Consider the following 18741-nt stretch of genomic DNA (forward strand, 5'->3'; position numbering starts at 1 on the left):
TGCTAACCATTTGCTGCAAAAGGGTTAGTGGCCGAACCATGGCTTCGCATGTTATCTGTACAGGCCCATTGTATAAGGCATTTTAATGGTTTTTAATTTTTTCTAAACTGCCCAGAGAGCTTCAGTTATGGGCCGGAATAAAAATGTAATAAATATAACAAGCGCCTTGCAATGTTAGAGGAGGAGGAGGAAGTTCAAAGGGCTCTGGTTAGTGGGCCCCTGCTGGAGTGTGGGCTCCTGGCACGTGCCCCACCATGTCTAACCATGGCATCAGCCTTGATTCAAACCATGGCTCAAGAAAAATCAATATGCTGCCTGCGTTCACGCTTGGCCAGGGTGGGGTGGTGGTGGTGGCAAACCCTGTTGGAGATCCCAAGGCCTGGCGTTGGCGTTTTGGAAAACTGCTGTGGATTTTACCGCTCAGCCTTGGCAAACGTCTAAAGTTGCCAGGCCAGTGTCCTTTGCCAGCCAGGTTCCGAAGCTGAACTTGTGTCAGACAGCTTGTGCATGGAAGAGCACCCTTCCTGCTGAGCCTTGCGACACCCTGGTGTAGCTTTGCTCAACCTGGCGCCCTCCACTAGTGTTGGACTACCACCCCCATCATGCTGGCTGGGGCTGATAGGAGTTTATTTATTTATTTATTGCATTTTTATACCGCCCAATAGCCGAAGCTCTCTGGGCGGTTCACAAAAATTAAAACCATTCAAAGTATAAAACAAACAGGATAAAAACATGATATAAAATACAGTATAAAAGCACAACCGGGATAAAATCAGCAGCAATGCAGAAATCCAAATTTAAAATACAAATTTAAAACAGCCAAGATAAAATTAAATTTATAGACTGTTAAAATACTGAGAGAACAAAATGGTCTTCACTTGGCGTCCGAAAGAATATAGTGTAGGTGCCAGATGAACCACCTTAGGGAGCTCATTCCACAGCCGGGGTGCCACAGCAGAGAAGGCCCTCCTCCTGGTAGCCACCTGCCTCACTTCCTTTGGCAGGGGCTCGCGGAGAAGGACCCCTGAGGATGACCTTCGGGTCCGGGCAGGTACATATGGGAGTTGTAGTCTGGTGAGCAGCAGGTTGAGAAAGGCTGGCCTAAGGTCCATTTGCCCATCAGCTTGGCTTCTGACACTGAACCGCTCAGCAAATGGGCAAACAAGTAGGAAGGACACCATCATTTGCTTTTTCTTTTTCACCCTGCACAGACAGTGGGGTAAGGAGAATGGGCTGCTGAATCTCTCCTTTAAAAAAGTGGTGGAATTTGGGGGCCCATAGGACACTCATCTGCATAAAACTTGCATGGGCTAGTTTATATTGAGAGTCAGTGTGGTGTAGTGGTTAGAGTTTTGGACTGGGACTTGGGAGATCCAGGTTCTAGTCCCCACTCGGCAACAAAGCTCACTGGGTGATTACTTCACAGGGTTGTTGTTGGGGGTGGGGAGGGGAGGACTATGTAAGCTGCATTTTCTTGCAAGAGGAGAAAGGCCAGGATATAAGTATAATGTAATATTAAAATGTGCAGAAGAAGGCCAGGGCTTTCATATTTGTACTAGGCTCAGCCAATCCGAAGGCGTCATGCGATTTACCAATCAGTGGGTTTGATGTTGCTCTGTGATTCCACTGTATGCCTGTAGAGGGTGCTTGAGCACCAAGTTTACTATAGGTCAGTAGACAAAATCCCAGCTTTGGTCTCCGTTCCCAGAATGCTTCTGATAATTAGAAAAAAAAGTTCTGTATATACTGGATGTGGCCCAATTGCTGCCCAGATGGTTTAGAGCAGGGGTTCTTAACCTGGGGTCCATGGATGGGCTTCAGGGGGTCCATGAAAGTCAAATAAAAATTTATATTCACTATATTAAGGGAATCACTGGAGTTGATTTTTCAATGTATTCCAATAAAATAAAGTATATTCATTGCATGCAAAGTTGTGTTTATGTGCTTATGTACATTTTTCTAGGGAGGGGGTCCATAGCTTTCACCAGATTTTCAAAGGGGTCCGTGACTCAAAAAGGGTTAAGAACCACGGGTTTAGAGTTTGCAGAGTTACAGCTAGGTCAGTTTACACCCTGGACTTATGTTTAAATTGAAAGGAAGTCCTGCAACTCCCAGCATTCCTCAGCCAACTATGCTGGGAGTTATAGGGTCGTCCGTCCCCCGTCTAAACATGCATAGCATTGCTCCATTAATGATCTTATGGGGATCCCTTTAGCTGGCCATGTGCATTGCTTCAATTGTAAAACACGCAACTGATATTTCTCTTTCCCCCACTCCAACAGCCACTCCATGCTTCTACATTCCTGATATGTTAGAATAATAACAGCAAAACTGTTTGCCAACCTTGATTTAAAAAGCAAAGCAAAGCTGAGTGTGTGCAGTTTCAATTTAAACACACCATCGTGGCAACAGGAATAAAATTTCATTTCATTTCTTACAGTTCTATGCTGTCCAGAGCTCTCTGGACAGTTTAGAAAGCTTAAAACCCCTAAAAATATAATATTGTACATAATATAAAAACCATTTACATAGAAATATAACATACACACACACTAATTATAATAAACAATGATAATAAATCCCAGGACCTGATTTAAAACCTTGTCATAAGTTGCCAAATGCCTGAGAGTAGAGGAAGATTTTAACCTGGTGCTGAAAAGAGAACAGCGTTGGCACCACACAGGCTTCGTTGGGGAGATTTTTCCAGAATCACCACTGAGAAGGCCCTCTTCCTGGTTGCCACCTTCCGAGCCTCCCTTGGATGAGGCGCTCAGAGGATGGCCCTAGATGATCAATGTAGTATAGGGTAGGTTCATGCCTGGAGAGGCCCTCTCAGGCATTGTGATCCTGGGCCTTAGGCAGGCTTCTTAAGAGCAGATTGTTCTATAATCTAGGGGCCACCACTGAGAAGGCTCTCTCCCTTGTTGCAACCTTCTGATCCTCCTTGGAGGAGCCACTCAAAAGAGGGCCTTAGATAATAACAGTATGTTCATGCCAGAAAAGGTACAGCATCACGTACTGTGGTCCTGAGCCATGTAAAGCTTTAATAGGTCAAAAACAGCACCTCAAATTGGGCTCAGAAACATACAGCCAGCCAGTGCAAGTAGGCCAGAATCTCTTACCTTTTTGGACTTTCTGATCTTAATCAAAATTGAGTGTGCTTTCATGCCCTTATCACCTCTTGCTCTCCTTGGAAGGAGGCCTGTGTGTGTGTGTGTGTGTGTTGCCCCAAAGTATTTTTAGAAGTGCAAAAAGTGCTTTGCAGAATTGCAGATGTTCCCTTGACACTGTTTGCCCAGATATGGGATGTAAATCTAAAACCCCGACTCGAACGGATTTTTCTGTCTGCGTCTGTGAGCACTGTGCATGGGACAGGAGAAGGTATACTGCTGTTCGTGACTCCAGACTGTGTTGCAAATGAGCTAGGCGATGTGCCATTGACTTCCTAGAAAAATTGCTGAGTCATTGATGCTGTTGACTGTGCTGTTGTGCTGAGGTTGATATCAGCTCTTATGTGTCACATGCATCAGATATGTGGCGGTTAACAGCCAGTTTCCCCATTTGGGGTACACGTCATCATGCGGATTGCGTAGCAGGCTCGTGGGAGATCCTGTGGCATTTGTGCACTACTTATGTCTTACATTTTGATTTTGTGTAAGCGCACAAAATTCGCATCAGGTGCCTTGCAGAGCCCTCCCTACAGGAGAGGTCTCAACCTCCCCACCACCAATTTCCCCATAAAATTCCACCCTCCATGGGTGGGTTTTTTTGTTTAAAAAAAAGCCTCCATTGACTGCAATGGATCCTCTTTTAAAAAAAACCCTTCCCCATGGGGGGTTTGGAATTTCAGGGGACAAAACAGGTGTAGGGGGAAGATTTACTCTCCCCCTTGGAGTGCCATGGTCCTTATTTCGATTGGAGCCCTGTGTGCATACATGGGAGTAAAATGCAAGACCAGCCTCAGCTACCCGTTATGCAACTAGTGGAAAATCTCGTTTGGCTCTTAGAGACCAGAAAGGCGAGAAATCTGTGTAGAGCTGGTATTGTTCTCTTCTAGACCCTTGGATGGCTGTGAGTAGGATGGGGTGGAGCGTCCCTTTGCCTGTACTTGGAAAAGACATCAGACCAGGGTTTTCGTAACAACGGACCTCTATGCTCTTTCTGGGGGATTTTTTTTTAAAAGCAACGACACAAGTGTGCTGTTGTGTGTTCCCAGGTTCTCCTGGGAGGGTGTTTCAGTGGAATTGCAGGGACTGAATTCATTCAGTTTCGGTAATGCCACATGTACTGAGCAGATGGAAGCGACATTTCCCCCCCTCTCCCATAACACTAGAACCGACCACTGTGTGAACAGAATGCTGGACTAGATGATCCAGAATGGCCCTTCTGATGTCCTCAAGAGGGAAGATTCATAGTTACAGGAAGCCAGATTCCAGCTGGACATCAGGAAAAGCGTCCTAACTGTTAGAGCAGTACGACGATGGGCTCTCCCACTCTAGAGGCCTTCAAGAGGCAGCTGGACAACCATCTTTAAGGTGTCCCTGCATTGAGCAGGGGGTTGGACTTGATGGCCTTATAGGCCCCTTCCAACTCTACTATTCTATGACTCTCGCTGAAACTTTCACAGAAGCTCCTGAATTAAACAAAAAGTCCTGGGGTGTGGCTGTAATGTGTTTTGCCTTTACTTGAGAGTTGCAGAGTAAATGATATAATCTAATTTTGTTTGCTCAACTTATACAGTGGCGAGTTCGGCTTTTTGCTTGTGTGTGTGCAGCGTGGGATTTTGGCTTTGTGTAACATGGATTCTTTTGAGTGTGGGGTGCCAGTACCCCTGATTGGAGGAACCCTTCTCGCCTCTCTTTGTGGACTTTTTCCTTGGAAATCAACTGTGTCTTTGCTGTGGCGCATGCATGCTTTCCCAAATGGGAAGGTGTATTCATCTGTTTCAGCAAACGCGCTCAAAGGAATCTTCCCGCACGACACCTTTTCAAATAAGGACGGATTAATTGTGCGGTTGGATTTTTGTTGACTGGAGCCTAAAGCATCTTCCAAACCTGGAAAGCTTTTGCCACAATAAACTCCTTTTGGTCTTGAAAGGTGCTAGAAGATTCTTCCTCTGGGTCTTCCATTTATGAATCCTTTATCTCTTGAAGGGTCACCGTTCCTTGGCGATTGGTGGCAGAGAACCGGGTTTCCCTTTTCGCAGTGCTAGAAGCAGCGATTGCTCCCCCTTAAGCCCAATTACATAACCTGTAGATCATTTTCTCTCCCCTCCTCCACCTCCGATCAGCTGTTTTCTTTCTTCCTCTGTCTCTGTCTCTCTCTCTCTCTTAGGCAGATCAGGGTTGGCTGCTTTTCTCTGTACCTCTCTCCAGTTTGAGTGCACACAATCCCCGTTGCAGGAAGACGGAGTGTGTGTGTGTGTGTGTGGATGAAGTGTGTGTGCGCGGAGCCAAAAAGCCAGGGGGACAAAGGTTAAAAATGCCAAGGTTGAAACTGCAAACCGGTCCATGAAATGCAGCTTTTTTGGGGAGGGAAGGAAAGTAATGAGAGAGCGTGAGCTCAAAGCTGCAGCAGAGGAGGAAGAGCCGCTCTCGCTGTTCTAGGGTCTCTCGATCCGGGATCCAAAGTGCAGGACTCTTTTTTTTCTGTCCTGAGCCGGCATGGAAGAAACTGCAGAAGAGGGTCAAGAGATGAGATATTATATGCTCCAAAGGTAGGGCTCAGTGGCGATGGGGAAGCTTATGAATTTGAGCTGAGCTTGGAGGGGTGTTTTAAGGTTCTTTTTAGTAGATCCCAGGGTCTGAACCCTGATTTAATCGGCTTGATTTTAGAATCGGTTGCTTGGCTGGTTTTTTCTGCGTCATGGGGGAAGGTAGTGACACTTCTGGTCAGACAAGGCTGAGATTTGACATTGCATGTAGGAAATTATTTGAAAAAAGAAGAAGATATTGAACCGAAGAAGGGGTTTTGGCTTTCTGCAGGACTTTCTGTTTGGTGCTCGAGAAACTGGTTCAGTAGTTTTTGTTTTGCACGGAGGGAGAGAAGTGCGATGGGTTTTGAATGAAGCTGATGTTACTGGCTCTTTTTTCTTTTTTGAAATGGATAATGGCATAAAATGACATGAAAACTCAGACCCTAAGCATGCTTCCCCGAACGCCTCGTTGAAATGGGCGTAACTTGGTTCAGAGTAAACATACTTAGGAGGGAGCTGTAAATTTGCTGGTCTCCTTAAATAATAAAAAGATGTGCAGTGAAGTCGAGATGAATCTAGCCTCATTTGCTGCTTCGTCTGTTCTACACTTCCTTTACGGGGTGTTCGTTGTAAGGATAACCGAGATAATGTATATGAAGCTGTTTGGAAAACACACTATAAGAATGCTGAATGTTATGATAGTAGTAGTAGTAGTAGTAGTAGTAGTAATAATAATAATAATAATAATAATAATAATATATTTATTTCTTACCCGCCTCTCCCTTTGGATCAAGGCGGGGAACAACATTAGTACAGGAATCAACACATCTTTAAAATTCTTGATTTTACATTAATCTGGGTAGGCCTGCCGGAAAAGGCTAGTCTTCAAAGCTGCCTTAAAATCACAGAGGGAGTTAATATTACGAATCTCCTCCGGCAGGCCGTTCCATAATCCAGGGGCGACAGGTCCTCTGGGAAACGGATGACATTGGAAGACAGTTGGTTCCCTTTTCAGGCCACTGATGTGCCACAAATGGCTACCGTGGGTATGTGTAGGCTAGTATTCCCCAGCCTGGTGCCTTGCAAAGGTTTTGGACTTCAACTCCCATCAGCCCCAGACGGCAAGGAATCTTGGGAGGTGTAGTCCAAAACATCTTGAGGGTACTCACTGGCCAGGTGGTTTTATAGGTTTATTTTATAATTATTTTATTTATTACATATTTATACTGCCCAACAGCCTAAGCTCTCTGGGCAGTTTACAACTAAAACCATAAAATCCAGTTTAAAACTTTTAAATTACATAAAACCAGAATAAATTACCGTCCAGGGAAGGCTTGTTTTAAAACAGGTGTTTTTAGGGGGCGTTTTAAAGTTGTGGAAAATATCATTAAATGTGTCTTCTATATCAGCCTTCCTCATCTGGGAACCCTCTAGATTTTTGGGCTACGACCCAAAAGGGCTGTCCCCTTCCATAAATATCTGCCTGAACCCTAAGATCATCCTCAAAGGCCCTTCTCTGGGTGCTCAGGCTGAAAAGGTGAAGTGGATAGCTACTAAGGAGAGGGCCTCTTCTGTGGTGGTACCATGGTTGTGGGATGTCCCCTCCAGAGAGGCTTTCTTGGTGCCAATAGTGGTCTTTTCAGTACCAGGTGAAGACTTTTTTATTTACCCAGGCTTTTTAGCTGAGTTTAAAAAACAAACATGTTGGTGGGGTTTTAAATCTTTGCGCTGCTGCTGGCTTTTCTCTTGGTTCTTGAACATATGACTTCATGTGCTGTTGTATTTTGAGTTTGTTTTGTGAACTGCCTAAAGAGCTTTGGCTAATGGGAGGCGTTGAAATGTAATAAATAAATAAACTCCCATCACCTCTGACCACCTGCCATGCTCGTTGAGGCAGATGGGAGTTGTAGTCCAACAACATCTGGAGGTAGGGGAACACTTGACCTGAGCTTTTCTCCCCCCCCCCCCTTGAGGTGTAAAAGGAACTCCAGGTTATCTTTGAGACTTGTTTCCCTGAAAACAAACGTCCTTCAGGCATCCCTGATGAGTGTATTTTTGGCCTCCAACTGAAATGCTGTGTAATTGGTGTCTAATTTCTAAACAGAGAAGCGTTTTCTGGCGAACCACGCCATCTACTTCCCACATTCCGGGCGAAAGGGTACATCGGAAGCTGTCTTATGCTAGGTCTGACTATTTATCCATTGAGTCCAATAGTGGGCAGAAAGTAGATTCCCAGATGTGTTGGATTTCAGTTCCGAGTGTTCCTGACTGTTGGCCACGCTGGCAGGGACTTCTGGGAGCCGAAGTCCAAAACATCTGGAGAGCTTCCTTCTGCTTCTAGAATTAGAATGGTGGTGGTGGGCGGAAGAGTCTTGCAAGCCATCTCCAGATGTTTTGGATTTCAGCTCCCAGCATTCCTGAACATTGACCATGTTGGCAAGGAATTCTGGGAATTGAAGACCAAAACATCTGGAGATCTACTTCCTTCCTACCCCTGATCTCCAGTGTGAGGCAGGTGCCTGTTAAGAAGAGGGCCTTTTCTGTTGAGGCACCTCGGTGGTGGAATGAGCTCCCTGTAGAACAGCCTTCCTCAACCTGGGGCGCTCCAGATGTGTTGGACTGCATCTCCCAGAATGCCCCAACAGGGGCATACTGGGAGTTGTAGTCCAACACATCTGGAGCGCCCCAGGTTCAGGAAGGCTGCTGTAGAAGGTCACCTGGCAGCTACGCTGTGGTCTTTTTGGCGCCGGGTGAAGACCAACTTTTCTCCCCAGACATTTCAACCTGTGACTCTATTTATATTTTTTATAACTTTGGTTTTTATCTTTATTTTATACCCTATTTTAAACTTCGATAGCTGTGTTTCATCGTATCACGCCACGCCCACTGGCTCTTGTTCTGCATTAGTCCGGCCACATTTCGAGCACTGCGTCCAGTTCAGGGCACCACTTTTTAAGAAGGATATGTGTTGGGCCATTGGCCATGCTGGCTGGGAATTATGGGACTTGTAGTCCAACACATCTGAAGAGCTGCAGGTTGGGAAAGGCTGTTTGAGCAGCTTTGACGCCACTGTGTGCCTCTTTCCCTCAGGCCGAGTATGTCCGGTCTCCACCTCATGAAGCAAGGCCGGGACCGGAAGAAGGTGGACCTACAGAGGGATTTCACCGTCGCCTCCCCGGCAGAGTTTGTCACTCGTTTTGGAGGGAACAAAGTTATTGAGAAGGTGAGTTGCGACCTCTCTCTTGTGCGGGGAATTTCTATCCCGTTATGGCAACTAATCCCTGCCTTCGGAGTTGCACGTGGACCGAATATGCGGCATATTTCATCTGCTCCCTCTAGGTTCTCATTGCCAACAACGGCATCGCGGCGGTGAAATGCATGCGGTCCATCCGACGCTGGTCCTACGAGATGTTCCGGAACGAGCGCGCCATCCGGTTCGTGGTCATGGTGACCCCCGAAGACTTGAAGGCCAACGCAGGTGAGTCTGGAGAGGCTGGGTTTTGTTTTGCTTGGGCTCCCCCTTTTTTCTACCTGTTGCCTTTTGCAGCAATCCGGTGCCAGACTGTGGGCAACCCGCGAGCACTGATCTCCCTGCAAGTTGAAAGCTAGCGCCGCAGGATGGTTAAATCCGTTGAGCACATGGGAAGCTAACATATTGGCGATAGAGGGATGTCTTTTTTTACCCTGATTTTCAGCAGGCAACCCCCGCCCCCCGCCCCTCCACTATCAATCTGAAAGAGCACAGGCTGGAAAATACCGAAGCAACGTTTCATCATCGAGTGTGCTTGCATAATTTCAAGGACGCTTGTACGCGTGCCTGCCTAATGGTCAGATGAGCTCTAGTCTGCAGACTTCTTAGGGAAGCTCTGTTTCCCCTTGCTAGCCTTCCTTTCTTTTTTCTTTTCTATTCTCCGCTTGGCCTGAATTCCTTACCCTTTCAGGCCTTATGTATGCTTTAGAAGGTGTGTGAACTCTTGAGAAGAACTTGGCTTGAGTGCCTAAGCGGAATGACGACAGTAGAACTAGAATGGACAAAAAGGCTAACTCATGGAGAGGAGCGTGGGAACCCACCAGCACCACCCTTCTCAAATCCAACAGGGCGATCCAGGGTGCAATAACCTGCAATCAGGTCTTAAAAGCTTCCAGGTTCAGGTCCATAAGTCACAAATCTACATAAATTTGGCTTATTTTTCCTCTTCCCTCCCCATTCCCCTTTCCTTGAGTGTCATGTCTTTTCAGAGTGACTCTCCTTTGTTGACTAGTGTAAAGCTCATGGGCACTAGTAGTCCTGCTTCTTTCCAGGTTTTGGGCTCATGAATAATGCAAATGTGGCTCATCCCCCCCCTCTGAAATTTGCATGTGGTGTGGCCCCTCCCCCCGCAGCCTGATTGGCCGCCTCTGTCCTGTACCCCTTCCCCATTGGCGGTGACAGCTTAACTATGCAGCTGCACCTGGGGCCCGTCTTTGTGCCACACTGATTGGCTAAGCAGGGCTATTTATCACCCCGCTGGCAGAGGGGCCGCTCTGCCTGTTTGGCGCAGAGGAAATGAATTTCTATTAAAGCTCAAGCTTTGAACTTTTTTGAACTTTCAAAATTTTCTGAACGTCTCCACTGTTCAGTCTTTAGTTTAATACAAAAATGAGCAAAATCGGTGTGGTAGATCTCGAGTAATAAACCTTACACTATCGTATTATTATATAAGATTATCTGTAAGCTGCTCTGGGAGTCTTTTTGGCTGAGAAGTGGACGAAAAGTACTTTAAATAAATAATTAAATAAGCACATTTAGCAATAATTACTAGGATTTATTTAAATTTCCTGTCAAATTGCCTCCCCACCAGAGCCCCATAAAGTTTCCCAGCTCTGGTATGAACCCCCTTACCACACTCTCCTTCCAAACATGCAAAAAAGAAATATAACTAAGGCCGCAATCCTTTACATGTTTAGACAGAAAAAAGTCCTACAACTCCCAGCATTTCCCTGCCAGCATGAGCCTTAAAAATACAAAATAATGTTTAAATAGCAGATTATAGTTTACCAGCACAAACAACGTCATGTTTTAAAAGAAGGAAAATACAACGGAATGAAAGCTTCTCCTAGAAGCTTACTGGCTTCTAGTAGAGTATAGCCTATCAGTACCCATGAAAATGGAACACCGGAAAGCCCTTACACGTTTAAGGTTTGAACAAATGAATACTGTGATGAAATGGGGGAGATTCCACGGCATACTAGTAGAAGACAGGTTATGTGTTTGTGGAGAGCCAGGTCCAGAGGACATAACACATTATGTATTTGACTGCCCCTTATATATAGATATAAGGAAAAGTTATTTAGAGCCTTTTTTTAAAGAAAGTGAAATACTGGGGTGCTAAGGAAAAACTGAGTTATTTATTATATTCAACCAACCCATATGTGATACAAAGGGTTGCACTATTTGCAGTGAAAGCTAATAGATGTAGAGCAAAGTTTTTAGATGCAATTGGAGTGTGTTGTTATAAAGATTCAGAGATATAAATGAAATGTCATTGAGAAGCAATTAAAGGTTTCTGTATGTCCGCTGTGCTCCTATCTTACTATCCTTTTAGTAATGCATGTTACGTTTTTGATAGCTCTGTAATTTTTAACCATATGTAATTTTTCTCATGTATAGTATAGAAAAATGTCAAGTTTGTATGTGTTGCAATGATCTGTGGATTGAGCAATAAACAGATTGATTGAAATAGTAGAGTATAGGTTATGGTAAACTTCAAAGTAATAATCAAAAGGGGGGGGAAATTGCCACAGATACATCTGTACAATAGACTCAAACATAAACTCTGGAATTCACTATCACAAGATGTGGTGATGGCCACCATTTGGATGGCTTTAAAAGAGGGTTAGATAAATTCCTGGAAGAGAATTTTATTTATTTATTTATTTATTTATTTATCATATTTATACCCCGCTCCTCAGCCAAAAAAGGCTCTCGGAGCGGCTTACACTTAGCAAAAAAGACAGTCCCTGCCCTCAGGCTTACAGTCTAATAAAGACATGACACACAAGGAAAAGGAGTTCAGGAGGGAAGAGGTAAAGAGAGAGAGAAATTAAGTGGACTGGGAAAAGGGCTGATGGGATTGTCCTTCTCCCGAAGGAGGGGAGTCCAACTGGAGCAGGCCCCGATGTTTCCTCGGCCTGCTCCTGTCCCCTCGGTCCTTCTTCTTCCCCACAGGGCCAAGATGGCAGTTTGCCCTATGGGGGTGGGGGAAGAGTCTAAGAGGAGCAGGCCCCGATGTTATCAATGGCTACTAGCCCTGATGGCTCTGAGCTACCTCCATTGTCAGAGGCAGAAAGCTTATATGCACCAGTTGCTGGGGAACATGGGCAGGAGGGTGCTGTTGCACCGTGTCCTGTTTGTGGGTCCCTAGTCGACAGCTGGTTGGCCACTGTGTGAACAGAGTGCTGGACTAGATGGAGCCTTGGTCTGATCCAGCAGGGCTCTTCTGATGTTCCAGTTTTGGGGAGGAACATTTCAAGCATTTATATTTCCATCTCTGCTGCAAATAAATGCAGTTACTGTGCTCAGATTGCTTAGGCTCCAAAGTTTCTGGAGCCATTCCCCAGGGCTGGGCTGGGGTCAAGGGATGCCTTGCCAGCCTGGCACCCACCGTGTATGTGGTTGTGTGTGTGCTGAAATAGCAAGTGAACAGCACACATCTTTTGCTGGAAGAATCACAGTCCTGGGAGGCTTGCAGGGATGGTGGAGCTCCTAGGGGGAACACGAAACACCAAGCCATGCTTGAGTGCGTTTTAAATCCTTAGGCTCTGATCCGTGCTATAAATGTTGTGCAACGTTGTTGGTTTTAATCAGGTTTGCAAGTTTTTAGGCTGTAGGCAGCTGAACATGCAATCTGATTTTTTTTAATGCCCCCTTTTTTTTTAAAAAAATGCCTTTTCACATTTGCAGAATACATCAAGATGGCCGATCATTATGTCCCGGTACCTGGAGGTCCAAATAACAACAACTATGCAAACGTGGAACTGATTCTGGATATTGCAAAACGGATTCCCGTGCAGGTGAGGGAGGAGGAAAGCTAGAATTTAGAAAACCAAGGATGAGGGGATTAATTAATTAAGGGCGCAATCCTAGGCATGCTTTAAATAGAAAAAAGGCCTACAACGCCCAGCATTCCTCAGCCAGCCATTTTAACCACCCTGAGCAACCCAACAAACCATAGATTCTCAAGGCGGCTTGTCTGTGAAAAATAAACCACACTGCATGGTTAACAAGCCACCCTGCGGAAAGTTTCAGACAACACGCTAACCCACAGTTCAGCAGACAACCCACGGTTCAACAACCAACCACCCTAAACCACTGAGTGTGGGTTAGCACGTTGTGTGGACAGCTCCAGTATGTTAACTTAGAGGCCCCTTCCAACTCTGCTATTCTATGATTCTGCAATGGACGCTGTGATTCACTGGCATGAAGCAAAGGCGGAGTCACCAAGGTCGTCTGCTGCTCTGTGCTTGTTTGTTTCACCTATGTATATGTAAAGCGATGCCACTTCCCTTTCGTCCTTCCTTTTCCAGGCCGTATGGGCCGGTTGGGGCCACGCCTCCGAGAACCCCAAGCTGCCTGAGCTCCTCCACAAAAATGGAATCGCCTTCATGGGTAAGGAAGCCGAACCGTTTTGAAGGGGACCCGGGGGGAGGGGTGTGTCTTAAGGGAAGTCGACATTTCTATAACAGGGCTGGGGAACCCGTGGCCGTGCAGATAGACTCCAGCCTCCTTCAGCCCCAGCCAGCATGGCCAGTGATGGGACCTGGAGTTCAGCAACCTCTGACGGGTGACAGTTTCAGCGCTCCTGCTCTTTCAGAAGCATTGGGAAGATCTCTCTATTGGAGGCCTCTGTGCCATCGTTCAATGTTCTTTTTTGTTTGTATTTTAACAATATTATTTTCTAGAGAGAGAGAGAAAAACCATTGCAGAACATCACATGCTGAACTAACAGTATAATACACTACCTCTAATAAAAGGAAAGGAAAGGAAAGGAACCTCTCATGCAAACACGGAGTCATTACTGACTCTTGGAGGGACGCCAGCTTTCGCTGACGTTTTCTTGGCAGGCCTTATAGCGGGGTGGTTTTCCGTTGCCTTCCCCGGCCATTATTACCTTTCACCCAGCTAGCTGGGTACTCATTTTACCGACCTCGGGAGGATGGAAGGCTGAGTCGACCCGAGCCGGCTGCCTGAAACCAGCTTCCCCTGGGATTGAACTCAGGCCGTGGGGAGAGTTTCGGCTCTGGTAACTGCTGCTTACCACTCTGCGCCACACGAGGCTCAGAAGAGGGGGGAACATTCAACAATTAAGAATGACAAGCGGAACCTGAAACAAAATGGCACCCTATGGAGGGCTTCCAGTTGAGAGATCTGGCCAACCCATTCCATCTCGTCCATCACTCTGTTCTGCTGCTTTACCGCTCTGCGCCACCGCTCTGCGCTCATACCTCTAATAAAAACACATATACAAAACATATAAGGCCATATTCCATTTGAGGCAATCTTCATGTTGGACATATGGGCTGTCAGTTACTTCACTTTAGCCAGTCCAGTAAAGACCACAGATTATATATAAAAACCACAAACAAATACACCATTCTTTTGCAGCTCTTGTATATACTCTATCAGAGGTTTCCAGTCCAATGCAAATGAAATAGTTGATTTGCCATCGTTCAATGTTCATAGACACCAGTAATAATAAGAACATACTATATGACACAGGAAGAGACCTGCTAGATCAGACCAGCTAGGATAGCATTCTGTCTCCCAGGGGACAGCTTGATGCTTGTTTGAATTTTTAAAAAACCTTTAAAAAAAGAAAAACCCAGAAAGGCAGAGAGCCTGGAAAGTGCTAAGAGAGCCGTCCGGGGGGCCTAAGTTGAGGAGCCCAGGGTGAATACTTCCAAACTTGTTTCAGAAAAACAGCACCCCTTTTCTGTAGCAAAGGTTTGCACTTGAGCTCCATAGTGTATTTGTTTTAGTGTGTAATTGTATGGTTTTTAGGGAGCCAGTGTGGTGAGTAGTTAGCATGTTGGACTGGGGACATCCAGGTTCTAGTGCCCACTCGGCCATGAAGCTCACTCGGCTACCTCACAGGATTGTTGAGAAGATAAAATGGAGAGAAGGAGAGGAGGAGGATCTTCTTTGCCCCCTTGGGATCCTAGCAAAAGGGCAAAAGGCGGGATTTAAATTAATAAATAAATATAAGTAAATTAGGGTGACCCTATGAAAAGGAGGACAGGGCGCCTGTATCTTTAACAGTTGCATAGAAAAGGGAATTTCAGCAGGTGTCATTTGTATATATGGGGAACCTGGGGAAATTCCCTCTTCATCACCACAGTTAAAGCTGCAGGAGCTATACTAGAGTGACAAGTTTTAAAAGAGGGCAGGGCACCTGCAGCTTTAACTGTTGTGATGAAGAGGAAATTTCAGCTGGTTCCCCATATATACAAAAGACACCTGCTGAAATTCCTTTTTCAATACAACTGTTAAAGATACAGGAGCCCTGTCTTCCTTTTCATAGAGTCACCCTAACTAAATAAAATAGTGGATTAGTTGTGCGTTTTTGATGTTGTGTACAGCATCTTGGAATCTTGTGTATGAAGGGCACTTTATATTGATAATAGTAATAACAATTAATTAATCATGAATAGTTAATTAAAATAATTAATCCACATATTATTAATGAATGGTGTGATTTATTAATAATGATTAATCATGAATAGTTAATTATCAAAAGAATAATTTATTATTATTTTATTGTTATTACTATTATTGACCACTTAGGAAAAAATGGTCATGCTGCAGCTCACCAAAGCAGAATGTTTGTCCTCCCACCCGCACCTCCAAGCACCTCTTATTAAGGAGGAGAAGAATAAGCAAACTGTCATGATCAGGCCTGTTCCCCTTAGTGTGCGGGAAGGAGCTTCAGGCTATCAGTCAGAATCAGATTCTGAACCAGATGAAGTAGGAGTAGAAACATACCAGTCTACACAGCAAGCGGGAGAGGAGGTTCTCCCAGGCTCTTCACCAGCCAGGGATGAATCATCACCAGACTTTATCAGTGAAAACATTAACAACTCAGAGCCTGGGGGAACTCCGCAATCCTCAGAGGGGGGAAGAGGCTTCAGTTGACTGATTCCAGAGTCCGCCACAGATTCAAACGGCTGGAGCTAAAAGAAGGCGAGAGGCGATCAGCTCAGCTAGCTTCTCGTCAAAGGCTTCTTCAGAGGAATCTTCCCTGAAGTTGAGGGACTCAGGGAAAAGACCTTCCCTTTTGTTGAAAGGACAATTGTCTCGATTATTTAGCTAAGCTTTAGCCTAGAGGAAAGTTCCTAGTGTTTAAACTCTCTTCAGGTGTGAAGAGATGTTTATTTGCTGAATAAAGTTTTGTGGATTACTTGGCAGACCTCTTTATTGTCTCGCACTGTAGCGGGAGGGCTTGGAAATACAACACTATCCTTGGATAAAGAAATGTGTTTGTCTGTGTATGTGCATATATGTGTTTTGAAAAGTGTTGAGAGCTACCCATCCAAGCAGCAGCCTTTAGGTTCCTTGGGGGGAAAACAAATCCCCAGAAGATGAACTAAAATCCTGTGATTTTTGTTGCTGCTCGTCCTTATGTCTGTTCCCCATGGGGTGGAATAGGGCTGCAATCGAGGAAGAAGTTGCTGTTTGTTTGGGATGGCGGAAAGTCGCCCCTCAGTTAGCTTGCGGTTTTGTTGCTGAGTCTTTCGCTGGGCCTTTGACGTTTTGTCTCTCTCCTTGGTCCTTTGCAGGTCCGCCGAGCCAAGCGATGTGGGCGCTGGGTGACAAAATCGCCTCGTCAATCGTGGCCCAGACCGCAGGCATCCCCACGCTTCCATGGAGCGGCAGCGGTAAGGGCTGTGTGAGGCCTCAATGAGCTGTGTGACCAAAGCATGTGTGTGCATGTAGCAATTGCAAGGGGCTTTCACGAGCGTCGTATGAACATAATGCACCCATCCCATAATATATGGTGTGGGGTGATCAACCTCCCATGTCCCTGTTACTTCAAGCTGTTACTGGTGTCCCAATTTTGGCTCTCATATTTCCTAACTGTATTGCATCAGCATTCATGTAAACCAGGGGTATTCAACCCCAGGTCCATGGCACAAATCTAGCGCATTTGGAGACCCAATAGGGCACTATGGGGATCAGGGCCACACTTCCTTCCTTTTGCCCCACCTCATCACTTGGCAGTTCCCTCCCCCTGGCATCTCCTAAGGCTTAGTTAGAATCAGAGAATAGTAGAGTTGAAAGGAGCCTCTAAGGCCATCAAGTCCAACCTTAATGCATCCCTGAAAGATGGCTGTCCATCTGCAACTTGAATGCCTCTGGTATGGGAGAGCCCACGACCTCCCTAGGTCAATGGTTCCATTGTCGTACTGCTCTAACAGGAAGTTTTTCCTGATGTCCTGCCGGAAACTGGCTTCCTGTAACTTGAGCCCATTATTCCGTGTTCTGGGATGATTGAGAAGTGATCCTGGCCATCCTCTGTGTGGCATCCTTCCCAGTTAGATACATTTCGATACGTAATCCGATCGACCAACTGCCCAGCTAGCAAATCCCATTGATGCTCTACCTGCAGTCAACTATAATCAATCTGTTGGCTTTGGGTGCAAAGATTCTCTGGTGTGGCTTGTACATTCTCTTCCGGAATGTGTTCTTTTCCTATTCCCCAACATCCTTGCACAATTGCTCGCTGTCCTTCCAGCAAGTAGTTGTCAATTTGTTATGGCCGGATGCCTTCCAGAGCTGGCAGCTTCTGAGAAGACTGCAGTCTCTTTGCTGCCATGCTAGGGCTCAGCATTAACTTATTTACGTGACACTACAAGCCCATAGCTGAAGGTTGTGGCGTGTTATTTCAGCACGTGAACTTCACTCTCCTTGTCTCTGCAGATCTTGACTCCCTGCTTTTTCTTCCTTCTACTTCCCCACTTTCCCCTCTGGTATTCTCCTCCTTTTTCTTTCCCCCCTAATTTCCCCTGGAGCACTTTCAGCCCATCTGTCTCTCTGTATGAGTCACTGTTCTGGCCTTGCCTCCATTCCAATTGGCCTCCTCTGATGGCAGGTAGTTCTCTGATCAATCACTTCTGCTGTAGAAGTGCAGTATGACTATCAACCTGTGGAAGAGGCTGCCATTTGTGCCCCTGCATGAGTCATTGCTCTAGCCTTATATACTGAACTGCATATGAGCTATCTTTCTGGAAACGGTCCATGCAAGGCAGCAAACAAAATACTAGTATTAAAAAAATAATCATACAGTAAAATAAAAAGGTAAAGTTGAAAAGCAAAATAAAAAATACATTAAAATAGCCAGATATAAAATGTTTACGAAGACACATCGATAAAACCCATCCATTAAAGGCTTACTTGAAACACAGAGCAATCCTGTGACCCCTAGGCAGCGTCTGGGGTGGTGATGGCATAAGATAGTTCAGAGCTCAGAGACAGTACTCTAACCTTGGACCCGAGAGTTTGACCTCCCCTTCCTCTCACAGCCAATGAAGAAAGAATTGTGCTGGCTGTCTCTCTGAGGGAAGGTGAAGGGGGTCTTCCCATGGGGTGGGGAGGGGACTGGGGAGGCTAGCTTATGAGGAATCCTCATCTCCCCACCCTCCTTCCCTCCCCTCCCTCATGCCTCAGCTAGATGGGCGAAAAAAGCCCATCTAGCTCTGGTCTTCAGCTGGTGCAGACCCATGACCGACCTCGGACTCCCCACCTGCATCATGGGAACCCACTTTCACAATTTCCCCCATGCCCAACATCGTGGCAACACCTTTGCTGCAACCCATCTGGACTGATCTCATGACGCACTTTTGGGTCGCCACCCGCCAGTTGAAGGCCATTGGTCTAGCTAAAATGCAGAGTGGTAGGTACCAAGAGGCGAAGATCACCTCCGCTGCTCCTTCCACTCTGCACTGGATGCTCCTTCCACTCTCCAAGTTTAAGGATTATGCCCTTAAACTAACTGCAACTTTACAGGATC

General features: G+C 45.8%; 1 protein-coding gene across 2 annotated transcripts in view; it reads left to right on the forward strand.

The window, feature by feature from the left end:
* The window catches only part of ACACA (acetyl-CoA carboxylase alpha), a 221542-nt gene that overhangs the window by 17908 nt on the left and 184893 nt on the right, over window positions 1-18741 (forward strand). Inside the window, exons 1-6 of one of the 2 annotated variants that reach the window (XM_063146547.1) lie at window positions 5563-5716; window positions 8786-8918; window positions 9035-9173; window positions 12639-12748; window positions 13262-13343; window positions 16511-16609. In XM_063146547.1, coding sequence (XP_063002617.1) covers window positions 5664-5716; window positions 8786-8918; window positions 9035-9173; window positions 12639-12748; window positions 13262-13343; window positions 16511-16609 — 616 coding nt within the window. In that variant the 5' untranslated portion in view covers window positions 5563-5663. Of the gene's footprint in view, window positions 1-5562; window positions 5717-8785; window positions 8919-9034; window positions 9174-12638; window positions 12749-13261; window positions 13344-16510; window positions 16610-18741 lie in introns of those variants that run through there. The other variant, XM_063146546.1, reaches the window with a different exon arrangement.

The sequence above is a fragment of the Elgaria multicarinata genome, chromosome 22 (assembly GCF_023053635.1).
Source record: "Elgaria multicarinata webbii isolate HBS135686 ecotype San Diego chromosome 22, rElgMul1.1.pri, whole genome shotgun sequence".
In the NCBI taxonomy this organism is placed as follows: Eukaryota; Metazoa; Chordata; class Lepidosauria; order Squamata; family Anguidae; genus Elgaria; species Elgaria multicarinata.